This window comes from Rhinoraja longicauda, chromosome 17, assembly GCF_053455715.1.
Source record: "Rhinoraja longicauda isolate Sanriku21f chromosome 17, sRhiLon1.1, whole genome shotgun sequence".
In the NCBI taxonomy this organism is placed as follows: Eukaryota; Metazoa; Chordata; class Chondrichthyes; order Rajiformes; family Arhynchobatidae; genus Rhinoraja; species Rhinoraja longicauda.
Window position 1 is genome coordinate 42,610,655 of NC_135969.1, and position 21,135 is coordinate 42,631,789.

Here is a 21,135-nt window from a genome sequence, read left to right on the forward strand (position 1 = left end):
GATCCTCGGCCTGTTTCTGAGCTGTATGACTCTATGATTCTATAAGATCACCATGGATCAAGGTTTATCTATAATGACCAAACATAGATGGGGGCTGGACAAAGCCTGGCAAGTGAATAGGTGGACACAAAATGCTGGAGTAACTCAGCGGGACAGGCAGCATCTCGACAGAGGAATGGGTGACGTTTCAGGATGAGACCCTTCTTCAGAAGTGATAGGTGGGTATAGGTGAGGGAGACACAAGAAACTGCAGATGCTGGAATCTTGCAGAGAACACAATTTAGTTAGATGCACAGAATCTCTTGTTCAGAGTGGGGGAATCGAGGACCAGAGGACATAGGTTCAAGGTGAAGGGGAAAAGATTGAATAGGAATCTGAGGGGTAACTTTTTCACACAAAGGGTGGTGGGTGTATGGAACGAGCTGCCAGGGGAGGTAGTTGAGTCTGGGGCTATCCCAACGTTTAAGAAACAGTTATAGACAGGTACATGGATAGGACAAGTTTGGAGGGATATGGACGAAACGCGGGCAGGTGGCTGGGACATGTTGGCCGGTGTGGGCAAGTTGGGCTGAAGGGCCTGTTTCCACGCTGTATCACTCTATGACTCTAACACGAAGTGCTGCAGTAACTCGGCAGGTCAGGCAGCATCTCTGGAGAACATGAATGAATACGTTTATTGGCCAAGTATGTACACATACAAAGAATGTGCCTTAGTGCTCCGTTCGCAAGTAACAACACGAACATACAGTAAACAATTAACAATAAAGCATAAAACATTAAGAATACAACATTTAGGTTTAAACATGTGTGTGAAATAAACCAGAGCAAATAGAGACTACAGCTTTTTGGTGATTGAGTAGAGCTACTACTCGTGGAAAAAAAGCTGTTTTTATGTCTGGCTGTGGCTGCTTTGACAGTCCGGAGTCGCCCTCCAGAGGGAGACACAAAATGCTGGAGTAACTCAGCGGGTCAGGCAGCATCTTATAGACAATAGACAATAGGTGCAGGAGGAGGCCATTCAGCCCTTCAAGCCAGCACCACCATTCAATGTGATCATGGCTGATCATTCTCAATCAGTATCCCGTTCCTGCCTTCTCCCCATACCCCCTGACTCCGCTATCCTTAAGAGCTCTATCTAGCTCTCTCTTGAATGCATTCAGAGAATTGGCCTCCACTGCCTTCTGAGGCAGAGAATTCCACAGATTCACAACTCTCTGACTGAAAAAGTTTTTCCTCATCTCAGTTCTAAATGGCCTACCCCTTATTCTTAAACTGTGGCCCCTTGTTCTGGACTCCCCCAACATTGGGAACATGTTTCCTGCCTCTAACGTGTCCAACCCCTTAATAATCTTATACGTTTCAATAAGATCCCCTCTCATCCTTCTAAACTCCAGTGTGTACAAGCCTAGTCGCTCCAGTCTATCAACATATGACAGTCCTGCCATTCCGGGAATTAACCTAGTAAACCTACGCTGCACGCCCTCAATAGCAAGAATATCCTTCCTCAAATTTGGAGACCAAAACTGCACACAGTACTCCAGGTGCGGTCTCACTAGGGCCCTGTACAGTGGAAGACAAGGAATGGGTGACGTTTCGGGTCGAGACCCTTCTTCAGACTGATGTCAGGGAAGGGTGCGGACGAAGATAGGATGTAGTAGGAGACAGGAAGACTAGTGGGAGAACAGGGGAGGGGGCGGGGAAGAGAGGGACAAAGGAACTATCTGATGTTAGAGAAGTCAATGTTCATACTGCTGGGGTATAAACTGCCCAAGCGAAATATGAAATGCTGTTCCTCCAATTTGCTCAAGGCCTCACTATGACAATGGAGGAGGCCCATGACAGAAAGGTCAGACTGGGAGTGGGAGGGGGAGTTGCTGCTGAGCCACCGGGAGATCAGGTTGGTTAAGGCGGACTGAATGAAGGTGTTGAGCAAAACGATCGCTGAGCCTGTGTTTGGTCTCGCCGATGTAGAGAAGTTGACATCTGGAACAGGGGATACAATAGATGAGTTTGAAGGAGGTGCAGGTGAACCTCTGCCTCACCTGTAATGACTGTTTGGGTCCTTGGATGGATTCGAGGTAAAGGGACAGGTGTTGCATCTCCTGCGGTTGCAGGGGAAAGTATCTGGGGAGGGGGTGGTTTGGGTGGGAAGGAACGAGTGGCCAGGGAGTTACGGTGGGAACGGTCTCTGCGGAAAGCAGAAAGGGGTGGAGATGGGAAGATGTGGCCAGTAGTGGGATCCCGTTAGAGGTGGCGGAAATGTTGGAGGATAATTTGTTGTATCCGACGGCTGATGAGGTGGAAGGTGAGGACAAGGGGGACTCTATCCTTGTTACGAAAGGGGAGAGGGGGTGCAAGAGCGGTGCTGTGGGATATAGAGGAGACCCTAGTGAGAGCCTCATCTATAATGGAAGAGGGGAACCCCCGTTTCCTAAAGAATGAGGACATCTGATGCCCTAGTGTGAAACACCTCATCCTGGGCGCAGATGCGGTGTAGATGGAGGAATTGGGAGTAGGGGATAGCATTTTTTACAGGAAATAGGGTGGGAAGAAGTGTAGTCCAGATAGCTTTGGGGATAACTGCAGCATCTGCTGTTTTTTTCGTACACATCTTGCCGCTCCACTGCGAATTCTTCTCAAGGTATGTCTACTTTGAAAAAGTTCTCCTCCTCTCTTCGACAAGAGTTTAGCAACATGCTCCTGACCTGCTGAGTTACTCCAGCATTTTATGTCTACCTTCAATAAACCAGGATCTGCAGTTTTTTTCTTACACATCTTGCCGCTCCACTGCGAATTCGCCTCAAGGTATGCCTACTTTGAAGGAGTTCTCCACCTCTCTTCGACGAGAGTTTAGCAACATGCTCCTGACCCGCTGAGTTACTCCAGCATTTTGTGTCTACCTTCGATTTAAACCAGCATCTGCAGTTTTTTTTCCTACAAAACCTTCCAGAGGGAAGTGCTTCAGAGGTTGTGGCCATGGTGAGAGGGGTCAGAGACGATCTTGCTCGCTCGCTTCCTGGCCCTTGCAGCGTACAGTTCGTCAATGGGGGTAAGGTTGCAGCCAACAACCTTCTCAGCTGATCGAACGATTTGTTGCAGCCTCCGGATGTCGTGCTTGGTGGCTGAGCCAAACCAGACCATGATGGAGAAGGTGAGGACGGACTCTACGATGACAGTGTAAAATTGGACCAGCATTGCCTGTGTAGATTGTGTTTCCTCAGCTGCCGCAGGACGTACATCCTCTGTTGGGCCTTTTTGACTGTGGAGTCGATGGTGGCCCCTCCATTTAAGGTCCTTGGAGATGATGGTTCCAAGGAACTTAAATAATTCCACAGATGTGACTGTGGTATTCAATTGTGGTCACATCCTAGTGAATGAAGACTGTCACCTTTTTCTAATGCAGCCATCACCAATGTTGCAGAAGAAAAGGGGCAATTATTACACACACTGTGCACAACATACTTTTTTGATAGCAAACAATGTTACATTTTGTTTCAAGCTGTTCCTCACCAATCCTCACTATTTGAAGCCATTTCAGCCTTTAACGATGAACATTGATAATCCCTGGGATGGCGGGACTGTCGTATGAGGAAAGATTGGAAAGACTGGGCTTGTGTTCACTGGAGTTTAGAAGGATGAGAGGGGATCGTATAGAGACGTATAAAATTATAAAAAGACTGGACAAGCTAGATGCTGGAAAAATGTTCCCAATGTTGGGGGAGTCCAGAACCAGGGGGCCCACACAGTTTAAGAATAAAGGGGAGGCCATTTAAAACTGAGGTGAGAAGAAACTTTTTCACCCAGAGAGATGTGAATTTGTGGAATTCTCTGTCACAGAAGGCAGAGGAGGCCAATTCACTGGATGAATTTAAAAGAGAGTGTGATAGAGCTCCAAGGGCTAGTGGAATCAAGGGATATGGGGAGAAGGCAGGCATGGGTTATGATTATGGATGATCATGGATGATCAGCCATGATCACAATGAAGGGCCAAATGGCCTGGCTCGACGGGCCAAACGGCCTCTTCCTGCACCTATTTTCAATTCAATTCAATTTCTCATGATCGTCTTTTTGGCATGTCAGTCAGACTAATAGTAAGCTTTAACTAATAGTAAGCTTTAACAAATAAGTTCCAAAAGGGTCTGCTGTTTTCTGTGTTAGTAAACAGCATTCCTGCTTCAGTGGCATCACTGTTGCATGCATGAACAGTCCTGTGGATTTTCATTCCAAAACATCTATCTTCAAGCCAATGGTGGACCTGTTTCAAAAACATAATGTCAGAGACCAGCACCTCACAGGAACTGTATCTTGTGCCCACAATGGCCTTGCTGAACTCTCCCACTCTCCGTCACCACCCCACACTGAACATGGTGTCAGAGGCCCGTTCTTCTGCCGTATTGCTCTATGTTCTGTGAAGTTCAATGATTGATATTGGCAAACTGTTTAGTTTTAGTTCAGTTTAGTTTAGAGATACAGTGCAAAAGCAAGCCCTTCGGCCCACCGACTCCGCAAAAAACCAGCACATTAACACTATCCTACACACATGAGGGACAATTTACATTTATACCAAGCCAATTAACCTGCAAACATGTACATCTTTGGAGTGTGGGAGGAAACCGAAGATCTCGGGGAAAACCCACGCGGTCACGGGGAGAACGTACAAACTCCGTACAGACAGCATCTGTAGTCAGGATTGAACCCGGGCCTCCGGCATTGTAAGCGCTGTAAGGCAGCAACTCTCCTGCTACGCCACCGGTGGCACCCACTATGCTGCACGTATCTGGGTGGATCTGCAGTCTCAACAAGAGAGACTTCTTGTGGGTCCAGCTCAAAGCTAGATTTTAAAGCATATTTTAGCAACCATGCATTAAACACTTTGATGCAACCAACTGTGCCCTCGAGCTGATAGCTCTAATGATGAGAATAAGAATTAGTGTTATGATTATGTATAAATGCAACTGAATCAAAGTTATTTTGGGGTGCATAAATGTCCTCATGAACAAGTACTTTCATTTATTGCATCACAGTAGGCTTAAAATATTACCAGCCTATTAAAGTGGGCACTGATTGAAGTAAACTGATTACGTGGGAGACACCAATCGCAGTTAATTTACTTGAGATCCACTTGTCAAGGTACTTGAGGTGTGTATAAATTGCATTGCAAAAGGGGAAAATCAAAGCAATGCAAGCTATAAATATTAAATAAATTTTATGAATACTTGATTAATCAGAAATTTTCCAAAGGTCTCTGTTACCAATACGTGCAAGTGAAAGTCGAGATTGAAGTTCTGTTTCAAGGACCCAGAACTTTATTAACTCAAGGGTATCGAAAGATTGAATTAATTTTCTTGGATCATTTCTTTAGAGGAATCTCTTTTGTCAGAGGTGGTGTTTCTGTGGAATTCATTGCCACAGAAGGCTGCGGAGGCCAAGTCAATGGATATTTTTAAGTCAGAGATTGATAGATTCTTGATTAGTGCGGGTATCAGGGGTTATGGGAGAAGGCCGGAGAATGGGGTTAATAGGGAAAGATAGATGAGCAATGATTGAATGGCGGAGTAGATTTGATGGGCCGAATGGCCTAATTCTGCTCCTATCACATGAACTTTGAACACCCCCTTTCATGACCTTATTAGTTCACAGTATCTTGATCCTCTTGCACTCTTCCTTACTCTGACCCAAACCCTTTTTGTATCATTGGTAGATGTCCTCCTCATTTCTACAAGGACTGCGCTATCCCTGTCAACCACTAGAGCCTACAGCATGACATCCAGCAAGGAGTCGCCAAATCTATTGACACTCTTTGCTTGCTTGCCTTCCATTGTCTTAGTTTTTGTTCGGCCAGTTCCAAAATCGTCATCGCAGTGTGTCGTTAGATGACCGAGCTGCAACGGAGTCATGCACATTGCCATCACCTCCACTGAACCTCATTGTGAAGGTAACCCAGAAATGCACGTTAGCTAAATGACTGGGTGGAAAAGCCACTCATGCAACCCCGTGTTTCGTTTTGTTTCCCAGCAGCTGTTTGACTCTCCCTGCTCCCAGTGAAGCAAAAGGTTCAAGTCCAGCCCCTTGTGCTCCAGCAATAAACACACAAAACAGCACAAGAGGATTTGTCTGCATATATAAAACCATCATGCTTTGGACAAGGCCACTGTGATGCCCTCAGAGTGGTGGGCACAGAGGAAACAGCCAGGGCAAAATTGGAGGTCCAGCTCCATGCTAGTTACTGTTCTGTTGTATTTTTCTGCCCTTGAACACTAATTCAAACAAATGCTTTCTAGCACGGTCCCAGGAGGTATAAACTACACACTGTTTGAATAAATGATTTACAGTCTACGTTCTCCCATCTGTTGCCCTGTTCCAAAAGACATTCCAGTGAAGCAGCTTCAGGTCCCAGTGCTGTACAAGAAGCCAACACCTCCCAGAACACTGCATCACTCAAGTGCCAACATGGGTACGTTTTCACCCTGGGGAATTCGTGCAATTGGAAGAATAATTCCAGATGAATCCCAGAACAAGCTAGAAGTTGCCTATGTGTTACAAATGAAGAAGCAGGAACCAGTTTGCTGAAGGATTAGTTTATGTCGAGCATTGACATTTTGTTGTCTCGGGTCCTGCAATTAGACAGCATTGGTATCTGTTTACCAGTGCTCGACCCCAGAGAAATCATGGTCTTGCAAGTATCATCGGTTAAGCATAATTCAGCTCATTAAAATGGTGTTGGCTACAGACTATGGGAAGTCAGTCATGACCTTTCCAGCACTATGCTCTATCAGAAAGCAGAGAATTTGGATGTGCTCAGTTTTCTAATTTTGCCAAATTTATATTGCAATTCCAGGTCGAAAATCCATACTTTTAAAAAAGTGCCTAGATTAGGATGTATTAGCCACAGGGAGAGGTTGGACAGACTTGGATTTTTATTTGGAATGCCAGAGGTTGCAGGAAGACCTGATGGAAGTACATACAAATGATGGGAGGCTAGACAGTCAGAATCTTTAGTTCAGTTTTATTTAGTTTATTATTGTCACGTGTACTGAGGTACAGTGAATAGCTTTTTTCTCGCCTCAGGATGGAAAGAAACAAAGACTAGAGGGTATAGCTTTAAGGTGAAAGGGGCAAAGATTCAATGAGATCTGTGGAGCAACTGTTTTACACAGAGGGTGCTGAGTGCCGGGAATGTACTGCTGGGGATAGTGGTGGAGACAGATACGATAGTGGTATTTAAGAGACATTTGGATAGGCAGTATAAGAAAATAACTGCAGATGCTGGTACAAATCGAAGGTGTTTATTCACAAAATGCTGGAGTAACTCAGCAGGTCAGGCAGCATCTCAGGAGAGAAGGAATGGGTGAATATGCAGAGTAGGGAGAGTTGGTCTTGGCAGCATGTTCAGCACAGACATGCTGATAAGAGTTGGTCTTGGCAGCATGTTCAGCACAGACATTGTGGGCCAAAGGGCCTGTTCTTGTGCTATATTGTTCTCTGTTCTAAATTTTCTTGCCCCATCTAAATAAGTAATTTAAAAAAAACATCTGTAAAGCAGTTAAGTACTGTATTCTGACTTTTATGACCTGAAATTTGAAGATTTTGTGCGTGAATGTGGTGGAAGGTGGCCAATTATTGAATCCATGGACCTTACACAGATGCTGTGCTATCTTTTCGATGTCGGCTGTGTATCATAAGAGTCCGTGGTCACATAATCTGTCTGGCAAGTCTGCCTTGTCTTGGCAATAATACAAAGGAAAGTATTGCAGAAGCCTTAAGGATAAAAACAAGAATTGCTGAAAATGATGAGTAGATTGGGTAGCCTCTGTGGAGCGGGAACAGAGTGAACCTAACAGGTTAATGATCTTTCCGCAACTAATGATTCATGTGTTCACGTGAAAAGTCATTGATCTGAATATTAAGTGTGTTTCTCCGTGGATATTCACCTGTGCATTACTAACATTTCCTGTTTTATTTTATTATTCCAATATTGTGAAGACATTACATTTAGCGTATGCCACTGAATTATCTTTGTGTTGCATAAATCACTTACTATGTTTATCAAAAATGTTGGAGGTAATTTTAAACATTTATGGCAAAAATAACAAAAAGATAGACAACCAGAAAAATGAACCTACAGAATTCAGAATGAGTTGCAATTTGACATTTTTTTAGCCTTAATCCTAAAATCTTTTGTATCATTCTAGACTGACTTTTAGTTAGTGCAACAGAATTCCGACTTTGTGTATGTGTTGTTGAGACAATGATGAAATGACTCGCATTATGCTGGCTTATTTGAAGTAAGCACAAGAACCACGAGACCAAACTTTGGTCTCTTTCTTCACTTGTTTAAATGGAACAATCCTTGCATCCCCCCTCTGTCTCCATCCATCCCCCACCCAAGTCGTACCAGCTTCAAAGTCGTCTTGTTGAGTCTCATTGTCTGTACTCGTTCTCAACTAGTACACAGCTAACAATAGCCTGTTTCATTTATCATCATTATTTTTTTTGCATATCTTTCATTCATTGGTTCTATATCTCTCTGCATCACCGTATATATTTCTCGTTTCCCTTTCCCCTTACTCTCAGTAGGGTCTCGACCCGAAACGTCACCTATTCCTTTTCAACACAAATGCTGTCTGACCCGCTGAGTTACTCCAGCTTTTTGTGTCTATCGTCGGTTTAAACCAGCATCTACTGTTCCTTCCTACACAATTAAATGTGACTTTTTTTTTCAATTTTGCTCCAGATAATGTCACACAAGCCTTTTATTGTTTTGAGTCATACATAACTGATACAAAACAACGCATCTGCATATCAGATTAAGGACTATGTGTACTTGCATTACTTTGTTTCATTAGTGTTAGATTTTCTCCATTATCATATTCCTAGTTCTACAAGGGGTTTTTCCATCAGAAGATACGACTTGAAAACACAATCCTGCCCTTCAACTATAGTCACAGTAGATGTTCTTTTTTACTTGCAAGAAATCAGCCAGGCTTGGTAATCTTGTCATCTGGGATATAAAGTAGATCGTACAAATTCTTATGGAAAATGAATTCAAGCAAGTGTCAGTAATTTCCTGCAGATGTCAAAAGGTTTTCTTAAAAAAAGGTACTTTTTTACCGTCTCGGGCAACCTGTTTTATGATGAATATCAAAAATATTTAAAAGTGAAAATTCAATCTCCAAAAGCAAATTTGCTTTCCTCTCTAACACAAGCGCTTAGAAAACTCCTATGTTTACTCGGTGAAATACTCTCCCAAATGATATTGTATCCCTTAAACGATTTTTTCCCTTTTTTTTTGTACAGCATGTGCATATTCATATTCTTCCGCGAAAGAAGGGTGACTTTGCAAGGAATGATAATGTCTACGTGGAGGTAATTTTAAAAATCTTTGCATGGGTGTGGGTTGTGGAATTAGCACATGATTCTTTAAGTAGTTGCCGGAGAAACAGCATCCGCCCAGCAATATCCGAGCCTATTTCTTAGTTCAGGATTTTATTATCGTCTTCGAAACATATTCTTCATTAGCTCTTATTCATGGAATGTCGACAGTCTATTCCAGATAAATCGAGGCTCACTGCAAACAGTATTCCAAGCTTCATTCACAATATAAAAATGTGTGATTTTTGATTTAATAATAATAGTAAAATATAAATGAACTCTCATATATACATTGTGTTCTGATAGTCAAATATAATAATCAACATAGTAAATACTGTCAGCCGAATTATAAATATTGTCTTGGTCAGAAGATTTGTCAAGAGTTAAGTCATTTTGGTGTGGAACATTTTTTTAAATGAAATATTGTTCTGTGCTGTTGCTTCACCATCTACATTACAGAGTTATCACTGAAAATGAACGATCAATGGTTTTGTTCTGCAATGGACATTCGATTGAGCGATTCCAACAGTTTCAAATGTGCCATCTTTATTATGAAGTTATTTAACATTTTAGTTCAGGCTTCATTTTAACTTAAGTGCAGCAATTTCTGGTTAAACTATCTGAAGCAAGTCTTGACCTGAAGTCATTGTGTAAAATGGGTGAGAGGAAATTGGCAGTGTGTTGTGATTGTGACTTAGCTAGTGGAGACTGAAGCTGGCAGATGTAAAATGCCTTTATTAATCACACGCAGGTATTTTGGAGAATTTGTTTCTCCTTTCCTGGTCAATTAATGCCATTCTTGATCTCATCCTTTCAATGAGGGCCAATTAAGATAAGCATTTTGTATTATCTTCTGTAGTTGTTGCAGTCGCTTCTCTCGCCCTTCTCTCATCCCAGTCGTTTCTCTCATCCCTCATGTCCTGCAGTACAGCTCCTTCTTGCCAGCACTGGCAGGGGACTTCATGCAAAGGAAGCAGTAATGTAGTCTTGCAGTGCTTGATCAGGTCAGGGGGAATCTGAGGCCAGGCTGTCAATGGCCTTGCTGAGCTCTTCTACCGTCGGCTCTCCATCTAACTCATCCATGGTCGGCAGGCTACAACCCTTGCATAAAACACAAAGTGTTGGAGTAACTCAGCAGGTCAGTTACTCCAGCACTCTGTGAAACGTCACCTATCCATGTTCTCCAGAGATGCTGCCTGACCCGCTGAGTTACTCCAGCACTCTGTGAAACGTCACCTATCCATGTTCTCCAGAGATGCTGCCTGACCCGCTGAGTTACTCCAGCACTCAGTGAAACGTCACCTATCCATGTTCCCCAGAGATGCTGCCTGACCCGCTGAGTTACCCCAGCACTCTGTGAAACGTCACCTATCCATGTTCTCCAGAGATGCTGCCTGACCCGCTGAGTTACTCCAGCACTCTGTGAAACGTCACCTATCCATGTTCTCCAGAGATGCTGCCTGACCTGCTGAGTTACTCCAGCAGTCTGATGTACCCATGATACCAGCATTTGCAGTTGCTTGTGTCTTCTTACAGCTCCATCTTGGTCTCAGTTAAGTTGATCTGCTTGCAATAGCAACTCAGTCTGTCTTATTTACAGGGTATTGTACCCTGTGGCATTCACTATGGGACATGTTGCTTCACGTATTTTGTTCTGTCATCATGCATAGCAACACATAAAAGCACATGCAAAATTCATTTTCATTTTTGCTTTACTTCAGTATGAGTAACTCACTTCTGAAGAAGATTCTGCTGTTATTTACTGTTCATTCATTCCTCAGGAATGCTTTATTTCAGCTGTAAAGGGCCTTTGAAAGCCACTACTGGCACCTTTGGAACATTTCATTGTTTTAGCCTGGATACAGCATCTGTTTCCATGCAAGATCATTGATCCAAAAGAAAGCCCAGAAGACAACCAGCTTCCCTTGATGTTGCTTCGATGGCAGCTTGCTTCTCATGAAAAGAGATTGAAACATATTACAGTGGGGGGGGGGGGGGGGTGTTCAGAAGGTCAGATTAGTATCTAAGGATTGACAGTCTCTCTGTATTCTTTTATTCTTTGGGTATTTTTGCATACACTTTACGGGCTAGTGTGTGTGTACTTTGGGGATTTGAGTGAAAGGAAGGCAGCTCTTAGTACACTTAAAGGTGCTGGAACCCACGATTAATAAACCTATGTGAGACATGGTCCGGAAACAAAATAATGATGTTGAACTTGTGAGAGGTGTCGCTACACTGTAACGACACAAAGAACGCACAGAAGGAGGGGTGGAGCTGGAGACTCGGTGTGAAGATCAAACAGATGGTTGAGTCCACATCTCCCGTTGGATTATCCAATGGTTCTAAATCTGGAACTGACTGGGATACTGAAGGTCAGGTTCAGCTGTCAAGCGCATGGTCAAAGACACGGTGATGGAGAAATGGAAGGGAAGTCACCGGGTATATTCATCTTAATAGAGTTCAGAAGTGACTGAGAAGAACATAGCCTGCACATGGTCATTTCTGGTATGGTGGAGATTGGGTAAATGTGGGAAACTATTGCACCCAATAGCAACCAAATCTGAATTATAATGGGTTTTATACAACAGAGTGGCATCCTATTCCAGCAATTAGGAGCTCAGGACACTTGGTAATGATGAAGACATATAATGCTCATATGAATCTTTTTCCTACCTCCTTCTAGATGCAATCAACCAACATATTCAGTGTTCCACATTTGTGTCTTTGAAGGGTATTATTTTAGTAATAATATATAATTACCATTTATAATCCATGCTGTTGTTTCTAGCAAGCATCCATGACACAAATCTGAAGCACGACTCAGTGTTGGGGTTCTGCTGAATTGTAAAGCACGTGAGCAATTCTGTGGTTTATATTATTGCAGGCATTATGTTGAATCATTGCGCTGCTAACATTCTGCGATCTGAATATAATCAGCGTATAAAACCTACGCAGGGCCATTTGTTGATCCTCTGAGACTGACAAAGGACACCTCATTTTAAAATTTGCAGCAAATGTCTTGGGTGGCTGAACAGAACATTGATTGCACGATGTCACTTCTCAGGTTGTGGCAAACGACTTATGTCCTGCAAGTTTTCTTGAAATTACTGCCATGATTTATACAGTCACATCGGTAGCCATGTGGCATCATGCAAACCATGTTTTATGACACTGCTGGGAGCAGGGAGAATTGAAACTTGGCTAAGAAGCAAGTACCATTTGAAAAATGTGCTGTCGATGTGATAATAATGATTGTGACTCTGAGTAATAGGCTTGTAAGACAGCAGCGGTAACCAGGTTCAGTAGCTGACTTTTTAAAGGCGCCTGCCAGTGGTGCTAAATCTGGCAGTAAATCTGCCAGGATATTGCTTTAGTACTTAGGCATATTCTTCCCCGCTGTTGCAAGGATAATAATGCAGAAACAATCCTGCATCAGGTTTCAGATGAGTGGGTTCACATTCAAAACAATAAATGAGGCAATTGAACACTTCATCGAGGAGTTATTTATTGATATTAGCAAAAATATGCGCAGAAGCACATAAATAGCAATCCTGCCAACTACAAAGCTTGTGGTTCAGGACGTGCTTAATCACACCTGGTTGTTCAGGAACACGCGTGACCTCCCAAGATCGACACAAAAAGCTGGAGTAACTCAGCGGGGTCAGACTGCAGGGTTTTGACCCGAAATGTCACCTACTCCTATTCTCCAGAGAATTGTCTGACCCGCTGAGTTACTGCAGCTTTTTGTGTCTATCTTTGGTTTGAACCAGCATCTGCAGTTCCTTCCTGCAAATTCCATCTGTAGGGTCATGGTCCAAGGGTAAGTAGCCAAGAAGGGTCGCGCCCCGAAACGTCATCTACTCCTCTTCTCCAGACCCACTGAGTAATTCAAGCTTTTTGCATCTATCTTTGGTTTAAACCAGCATCTGCAGTTCGTTCCTCCACATTCTGTGAGCTCCCAAAGGTCTATCACACTGATATGAATGCAATCACCTCAGCAAGGTAGAATTGGATGGATGGATGGATGGATGGATGGAGAAATCTCAGAGGCAGATGGAACATGGAACATGGAAACCAGAGCTGGGCAACGCAGCGGCAGAGTTGTTGCCTTGCAGCACTTGCAGCGCCAGAGACCTGGGTTCGATCCAGACTATAGGTGCTGTTTGTACGGAGTTTGTACGTTCTCCCCGTGACCGCATGGGTTTTCTCTGAGATCTTCAGTTTCCTCCCACACTCCAAGACAGACAGATTTGTAGGTTAATTGGCTTGGTGTATGTGTAAAAATTGTCCCTATTGTGTGTAGGATAGTGTTAATGTGCGGGGATCGCTGGTCGGTCCAGACTCAGTTGGCCAGAGGGCCTGTTTCCGCTCTGTATCTCTAAACTAAACTTAACTAAACTGTAATAGCATTCCAAATATGTTCTTACCAATGTCTTGTACAGCTGTAACATGATGTCCATCTCTTTTACTCAATGCCCAGACAGTGAAAGCAAATGTGTCAAACACCTTCTTCACCATCCTGCCTACCTGTATTGCCACTTTCATGGAAATATCTACCTGCACCCAAAGGTCTCTATGTTCTACAATATCCCACAGGGCTCTACCATTTACTCTAAGGTTTGTCCCACCAAAATGCAACACATTGCATTTTAGTTTAGTTTAGTTTAAAGCTACAGAGTGGAAACAAGCCCTTCGGCCCACCGAGTCTGTGCCGACCAGCCATCCCCGCACATTAACACTATCCTACACACACTAGGGACAATTTTACATTGATACCAAGCCAATTAACCTACAAACCTGTACGTCTTTGGAGTGTGGGAGGAAACCGAAGATCTTGGAGAAAATCCACGTGGTCATGGGGAGAACGTACAAACTCCGTACAGACAGCACCTGTAATCGGAATTGAACCCAAGTCGCTGGTGCGGTACACGCTGCAAAGCAACAACTCTACCGATGCGCCACTGTGCCGCCTTGAATTAAATTCCATCTGCTCAGTCCATTTGATCATCCGTTGTAATCATAAATAACCTCCACTGTTCATTTAACCATCAATCTACCCATTTAGAACTGAGATGAGGAAGAACTTTTTCAGTCAGAGAGTTGTGAATCTGTGGAATTCTCTGCCTCAGAAGGCAGTGGAGGCCAATTCTCTGAATGCATTCAAGAGAGAGCTAGATAGAGCTCTTAAGGATAGCGGAGTCAGGGGGTATGGGGAGAGGGCAGGAACGGGGTACTGATTGAGAATGATCAGCCATGACCACATTGAATGGCAGTGCTGGCTCGAAGGGCCGAATGGCCTCCTCCTGCACCTATTGTCTATTGTAATCTTCCTATCCGCTGACTTACTAGCCATACCACCTACATTCATTGTTTATGTAAATGATGAACAGTGGACCCAGCACCGATCTCTGCGGTACATCATTTGTTACAGACCTCCAGTCTGAAAAGCAACCATCTCCCACCACCTTTTCTTTCCTGCCTACATGCCAATTTTGTATCCAGTTGGTTAGCTCATCTTGGATCCCATGTGATCTAACATTCCAGACCAGTCTAGCATCAAAGACCTTTCCCACCCCAGTCTTTCCACCATCTCCCATGGCGCAGAAAATACAGATGATTGAAAGCGCATGTCACCACACTCAGTAACAGCTTCCCCCTTTGTTATCAGGCTTCTGAACAGTCCTTCCATAGCTAAAGTACAGTTCATCCTCCTCTCCCTCATTGCGGTCATTGGACTTTGTTTCTGGAACTGTTATACTACAATGCTGAGAACTATATACTGTGTCCTGTATCTTTCCCTTCGCTCTTTCTATCGAACTTGAATTTGGCTTGATTGTATTTATCTATAGTATTATCTATTTTGATTAAATAGCACGCAGGACAAAGCTTTTCACTCCACCCCTGCACACATGACAATGATAAACCTAAACCCACCATGCTCAGTACAGACATTGTGGGCCGAGGGGCCTGTCCTGTGCCGTACTGTTCTGTGTTCTAAAGTTTAAAGAAACAAACCACTTTGCTTTCCTTTTTCAGTTAAGACCGGTGGCTCTGTTGAAATCATGAGGCTGGACTAGAGTCATAGTCACAGAGTGATCTAGTATGGAAACAGGCCCGTTGGCCCAACTTGCCCATGCCAGCCATCATGTCCCAGCTACATTAGTCCCACTTGCCCGCGTTTGGTCCATATCCCTCCAAATCTGACTAAGCTGATATGAATGGAATGAAATGAATGAATGAATGAATGAATGAATGAATGAATGAATGAATGAATGAATGAGTGAATGAATGAATGAAAACTTCATTGTCACATGTGACAAATCACAGTGAAATTCTTTGCTTGCAAACATTTACAAAGTTACAAATCCCTCCCCCCAGTTCCCCCTTTGTTCTCCCCCCTTCCCTCATGGCAGTCCCCTCATGCTGGGTCCCCATTGTCCACTGTTCCTTTCCTGTGCATAATGCATATATAATGCATACATAATGCTAAGTATATATAATGCATCTGACTCCTCAGCACCATATGTTGTGGAACCGCGGTTGGATTCAGGGCTGATATGCGGGAAGTCAGATGTTTATCTATCTGCCCACCATTGTGCTGAAAAGTGGCGGCACACACTGACGCCAGCTCACCACTCTCCATGCATCTACTGACTGGCCATCAGTGTAGTCTGGCCCACCAGACTTGTCGTCTCCGGGAAAAAAATTGGGCAGAGCTTTGAACAAGCTAGCTGATTAAACACTAATTTTGAAGGTGTTAAGGTCTAATTTTGAAAGCATTAAGCCACTGTCAGTGATATTGCCCAGTGGGACCAGCAACTGGTGAAACTAAATTTGTTAAATGTTAACTCGGGCATTGGTGATAATTCCAGCGGAAGATTTGCTGAACTGCCCTGCAGAGACACTCACATCATTCTACCAAAAGTACCTGGCAGAAACCGAGGGCAAGGTGCAGGGGGAAAGCCTTAATATTACTAAATAATATTAAATAATTCAGACCATATTTTTTTGTTAAAATAAAGAACTTTTGTAAAGTGGGTTTACGGGATTAAAAAACAACAGCTGTGGTGGTTAGATTGCCTGCTTGCGATCTCGCAGCTGGTTTATCCAGCTAATTCTATTTATAATCTTGATTTTCTAATTGTTTGGCATTGAATTGCAGGAGTTCAACCCTGACTGATATATCAAGACAGCTGTTGAACACCAGTGTGGTGTTGTGTAGGTTCAGTCAGACGAACACTCTCTTCCTTTGGATGTTGTAGGAGTGTGAGTATTAAATACTAGATTACAATGCCTGTCTGTAGCATTATGTGGTAATACTTTCTGTCTACGATGTTAGACATATGCAAGGCTTTCTTCTTACACTGCCTTCTCGACTGAAACTTATCTTTTTCTCATTAGGAAGCGCTAACAAGATTGTCAGTTGTCTTTTTACTAAAATGGTCACAGAGGATTTTTTATTTTTGCAAGAAGCTGTTGAATGTGTAATTATTATGAGACTCTTGACGGGGAACATACTGATGTTGTGCATTATTCAGTTTAGTTTACTTTGGAGATGTAGCGTGGAAACAGACCCTTCTGCACACTGAGTCCACGCCGACCATCAATCACCTGTTTTCACTAGTTCTATGTTATCTCACTTTCTCATCCACTCCCTACACATTAGGGATATTTTTTTACAGAGGTCAATTAACTTGCAAACCCACACGTCTTTGGGATGTGGGAGGAAACCGGGGCATTTGGAGGAATCCTGCATGGTCACAGGGAGAACGTGCAAACTCCACACAGACACCGTCTGAGGTCGGGGTCGAACCCGGGTCTCTGGAGCTGTGAACCACCAGCTTTGCCACTGTGCTGCCCAGGAAAACTTTGGAGGTAACTTTATCAGGGTTAGGTGGTAACATTGCAGCCGATTACACCCAGTCCAGATGGATAAGACATCTTTGGTAATGGTATTTAAGGAATTTTCATTAGAGATGAAGAAAATCAAATAATTATCCATTCAGGCAAAATGGCAAGCAGTAATGTATTAATTTTTCCAAGTGAAGGAAGGAGCTGTTTCTGGTTTTCTGCCAATGGTTAAGCTGTGGATCAGATCACACACTTGCCCTCTCTGCCAGTCAATGATTTATGGGAGGGGAAAATAGTGCAGTACTTCTAACCCATACTCTATTAAATCAGCACTTTCAACTGAATGGAGTTCTTCTGACAAGATGCTTGAAGGTTAACTGAAAAAGATATTATTGGGCAAAGATTCATTGCAATGTGACTTTAAGAAGGCTCTACCAGATTAGGACCTTTTTATCATGTTCAGCCTTGTTAAATAGTTTGTTAATGAATAAACCGTCCTATCGATCATGTGCACACAGGGACTATAAAATATAAAGCTAATTACAAAACCGTTTTGTTAATGGTTATTTTAATCATTAAGATTGCCCTTCTTGGCAGCACAGACCATTAGAATGCAGAATCAGAAACCAAGTTATCAAGGTAAAATGGTGCTGAAGCTGAATTAGGCTCAAGAGTGCAATTTAATCTGTCAGTTTATATAGACATACAATTAGGTGGTGGCACTCAGATCCTTTAAAGTCTGTTTCTCATGGTGGGAAACCCTTCATACCTGTTTGCCGCTGTTTTGCTGATATTCACTTTACGCTGATGTTTCTCAGCCCCTGTATGCCAAATATTTTCGCAAACTTTGGCAAAGGCAAATTAGAAGGTGATTTTGAAGTGGGTACGGAGGGAGACTAATCTGTCATAAAATGAAATATGACCAGGATGTCAATGACTGATCTCGTATATCACACGAGGCAATCAGATAGAGCTGATAACTCCAGCTGAGCACAGCTGATTTATTTGCACGTGGTTAGAATGGAAGGGGGATTTGGAAAGAGAGAGTTTTACAGCATTTCATCTTGATATTTGATTTATTCGATGCAGTACATCAAAACTTGGAATTGATGAAGACGCAAATGAAATTGAAGTCAAATTATTTAGGTGTTCTTCATACAGGTTCAATCTTATGAATAGGATCATTTTGCACCATGGTACAGTCCAATGATTAGTACAGTTAGTCATGGGGAAGAATGCTTGGAGCATTGCATCAGCTACTGACTGTAATGTGAGTTCCTGACCTCAGTGAGGTTACACTGAGAGCGGTGAAAAAGGGGCATCTATCGACTTATGAATTACAGTCAATTACTGAACTAGTGTAGTCATAATGGGAATGTGATTGAACATCAACGTGTCATGATTTAAAATGCAGCTCTCCTAAATATTCCATCAATTTCCTTACAAGAAAACAAAACTCGAGCACATACATAAAACAGGAGCAGAATTAGGCCTTTCGGCCCATCGAGTCTGCTCCACCATTCGATCATTGCTGATCTATTTTACGCTCTCAACCCATTCTCCTGCCTTCTCCCCGAAACCTTTGGCGCCCTTACTAATTAAGAACCTATCAATCTCTGCTTTAAAAATACCCAATGATTTTGCCACAGACAGCGATGGAGGCCATGAATTCCACAGAATCACCACCCTTTGGCTAAAGATATTTTTGGAGTTCAAGACTTTTTGACAACTTCTGGTACTTTTTCCACCACATTGAAGACTATTACATTTATCACATATACACCAATTCTGATGTTAATTTGCTATCGAAAATTGGACAAATCATTGACATAGAAAACATAGAAAATAGGTGCATGAGTAGGCCATTCGGCCTTTCGAGCCAGCACCGCCATTCAATATGATCATGGCCGATCATCCAAAATCAGTACCCCGTTCCGGCTTTCTCCCCATAACCCTTGATTCCCTTAGTCCTAAGAGTTAAATCTAACTCTCTCTTGAAAACATCCAGTGAATTGGCCTCCACTGCCTTCTGTGGCAGAGAATTCCACAGATTTACAACTCTCTGGGTGAAAAAGTTTTTCCTCATCTCAGTCCTAAATGGCCTACCCCTTATTCTTAAAGTGTGACCCCTGGTTCTGGACTTCCCCAACACGGGGAACATTTTTCCTGCATCTACCCTGCCCAATCCTTTAAGGATTTTATATAAGATCGATAATGATGAGGTTCTGGACGACTTAATGCACTCCTGTCCAAACCCATCAAGGACCTTAAATGCTTCTGAAGGTCACTGATATTCAGAAATATTCAAAAACTATGAACACAATTTGATTAAAAGATTAATTAACATGAAAGAAAACCAAAAACAAGTAAACCACTGTACACTTTTAAAGAGTTAAAAATATGTAAACACATTCAGTCACTCATTTACCATAGTCATACAGCAAGGAAATAGGCCCTTCGGCCAACTCATCCACGCCAACTGAGCTCGTCCGAATTGCCCACATTTGGTCCATATCCTTTAAAACCACTCCTATCCATGTACCTGTTCAAGAGTCTTTTAAATATTGTTATAGTACCTGACTCAACTACCTCCACTGGCAGTTTATTCATATACTCACTACCCTCTCATTGGACAAGGTTACTTCTCAGGTTCCTAGTAAAACTTGCCCATCTCACCTTAAACCTATAGGAAAAAAAACTACAGATGCTGGTTAATATCAAAGGTAGACACAAAATGCTGGAGTAACTCAGCGGGTCAGGCAGCATCTCGGGAGAGAAGGACTGGGTGACATTTCGGGTCGAGACCCTTCATTTCGGGTCGCGACCCTTCTTCAGTCTGAAGAAGGGTCTTGACCCGAAATGTCACCCATTCCTTCTCAACCGAGATGCTGCCTGACCCGCTGAGTTACTCCAGCATTTTGTGTCTACCTTCGCCTTAAACCTATGTCCTCTGGTTCTTGTTTCTCTTAACCTGGGCAAAAGACTCTGTGCATTCACCCTATCTATTCTGAATCTATCTGTCTAGCTTTAACTCTCCATTCGGATGGTCTTGCACAAGGGAATTGGAGAGCTAACATTCTCACACCAAATTTCACAAATATTCACAAAGGAACAGATTTTGGAAGCACTGATTAAGATCAGCGTGCAAATTTAGGAGTGCCACATTTCAAAATCAAAATCAAATACCAATCCTGGATAAACATATGAAAGAAAGGCCGTCTGATTGCATTTCTCAGTTTATTTTTGTGACTAAAATGCAGTTTGTTGGCAGATTTGCTGAATACAGCAAAACAATGGCTCAAGGGGCTGACCTCGAAGAAAGGTGCCTGTTAAAATGGAGAAATATAAAAGGTGGATTGCCCTTTTGCAGATATTTTTCAATGTTGAGCATTAGTTCTTGATGATTCGAGATTTCTAGCCACTGTGGTATTATCAGATAGCGAAACAGCCAATTACATTGAAAATCTTTCACAATTACCACCAGAATGTAAAAAACACAATATGTAATTAAACATTTTATGAAGTGCAAATCAAGACTAGAATATACACAGAAGATTAAGGTAGAGACTGAACTATTATTAAGTTTAAAAATTGAATTTATAGAAAGACTTATATAATTGTCTTCTTGATAAAATATTTCTGTAGGTATAACAAAGCCATTGTGGGAGGGCTAATTTCTCACAGAGAGACACAAGAACCTACTTGGTGATTTGAAGTTTCTAGCAACTGTGTTATTATCTGACTGTGATATTATCACATAAGGGAGTTAGAAAATATCCTCATATCCAGAGCAGGTGAAAATAATGCAGTAAGATAAAGCACTTCAGATATTCTGGTGAAGCTAGAAATTTGAAATGATAGCAGACAATTCTGAAAACGCTCAGTAGATCTGGCAGTGTTTGTGGAAAGGGA

The 21,135-nt window shown here is 42.6% G+C and overlaps 1 protein-coding gene across 4 annotated transcripts in view; it reads left to right on the forward strand.

Moving 5' to 3' along the window:
• Nucleotides 1-21,135, forward strand: part of fhit (fragile histidine triad diadenosine triphosphatase) — a 782,425-nt gene that overhangs the window by 537,298 nt on the left and 223,992 nt on the right. For 3 of the 4 annotated variants that reach the window (XM_078413896.1, XM_078413898.1, XM_078413897.1), the window contains exon 5: nt 9,298-9,366. The exons of the other annotated variant lie outside the window; for it this stretch is intronic. In XM_078413896.1, the coding sequence (XP_078270022.1) occupies nt 9,298-9,366 (69 nt within the window). The remainder of the gene's footprint in view (nt 1-9,297; nt 9,367-21,135) is intronic. 4 annotated transcript variants of the gene reach the window in all.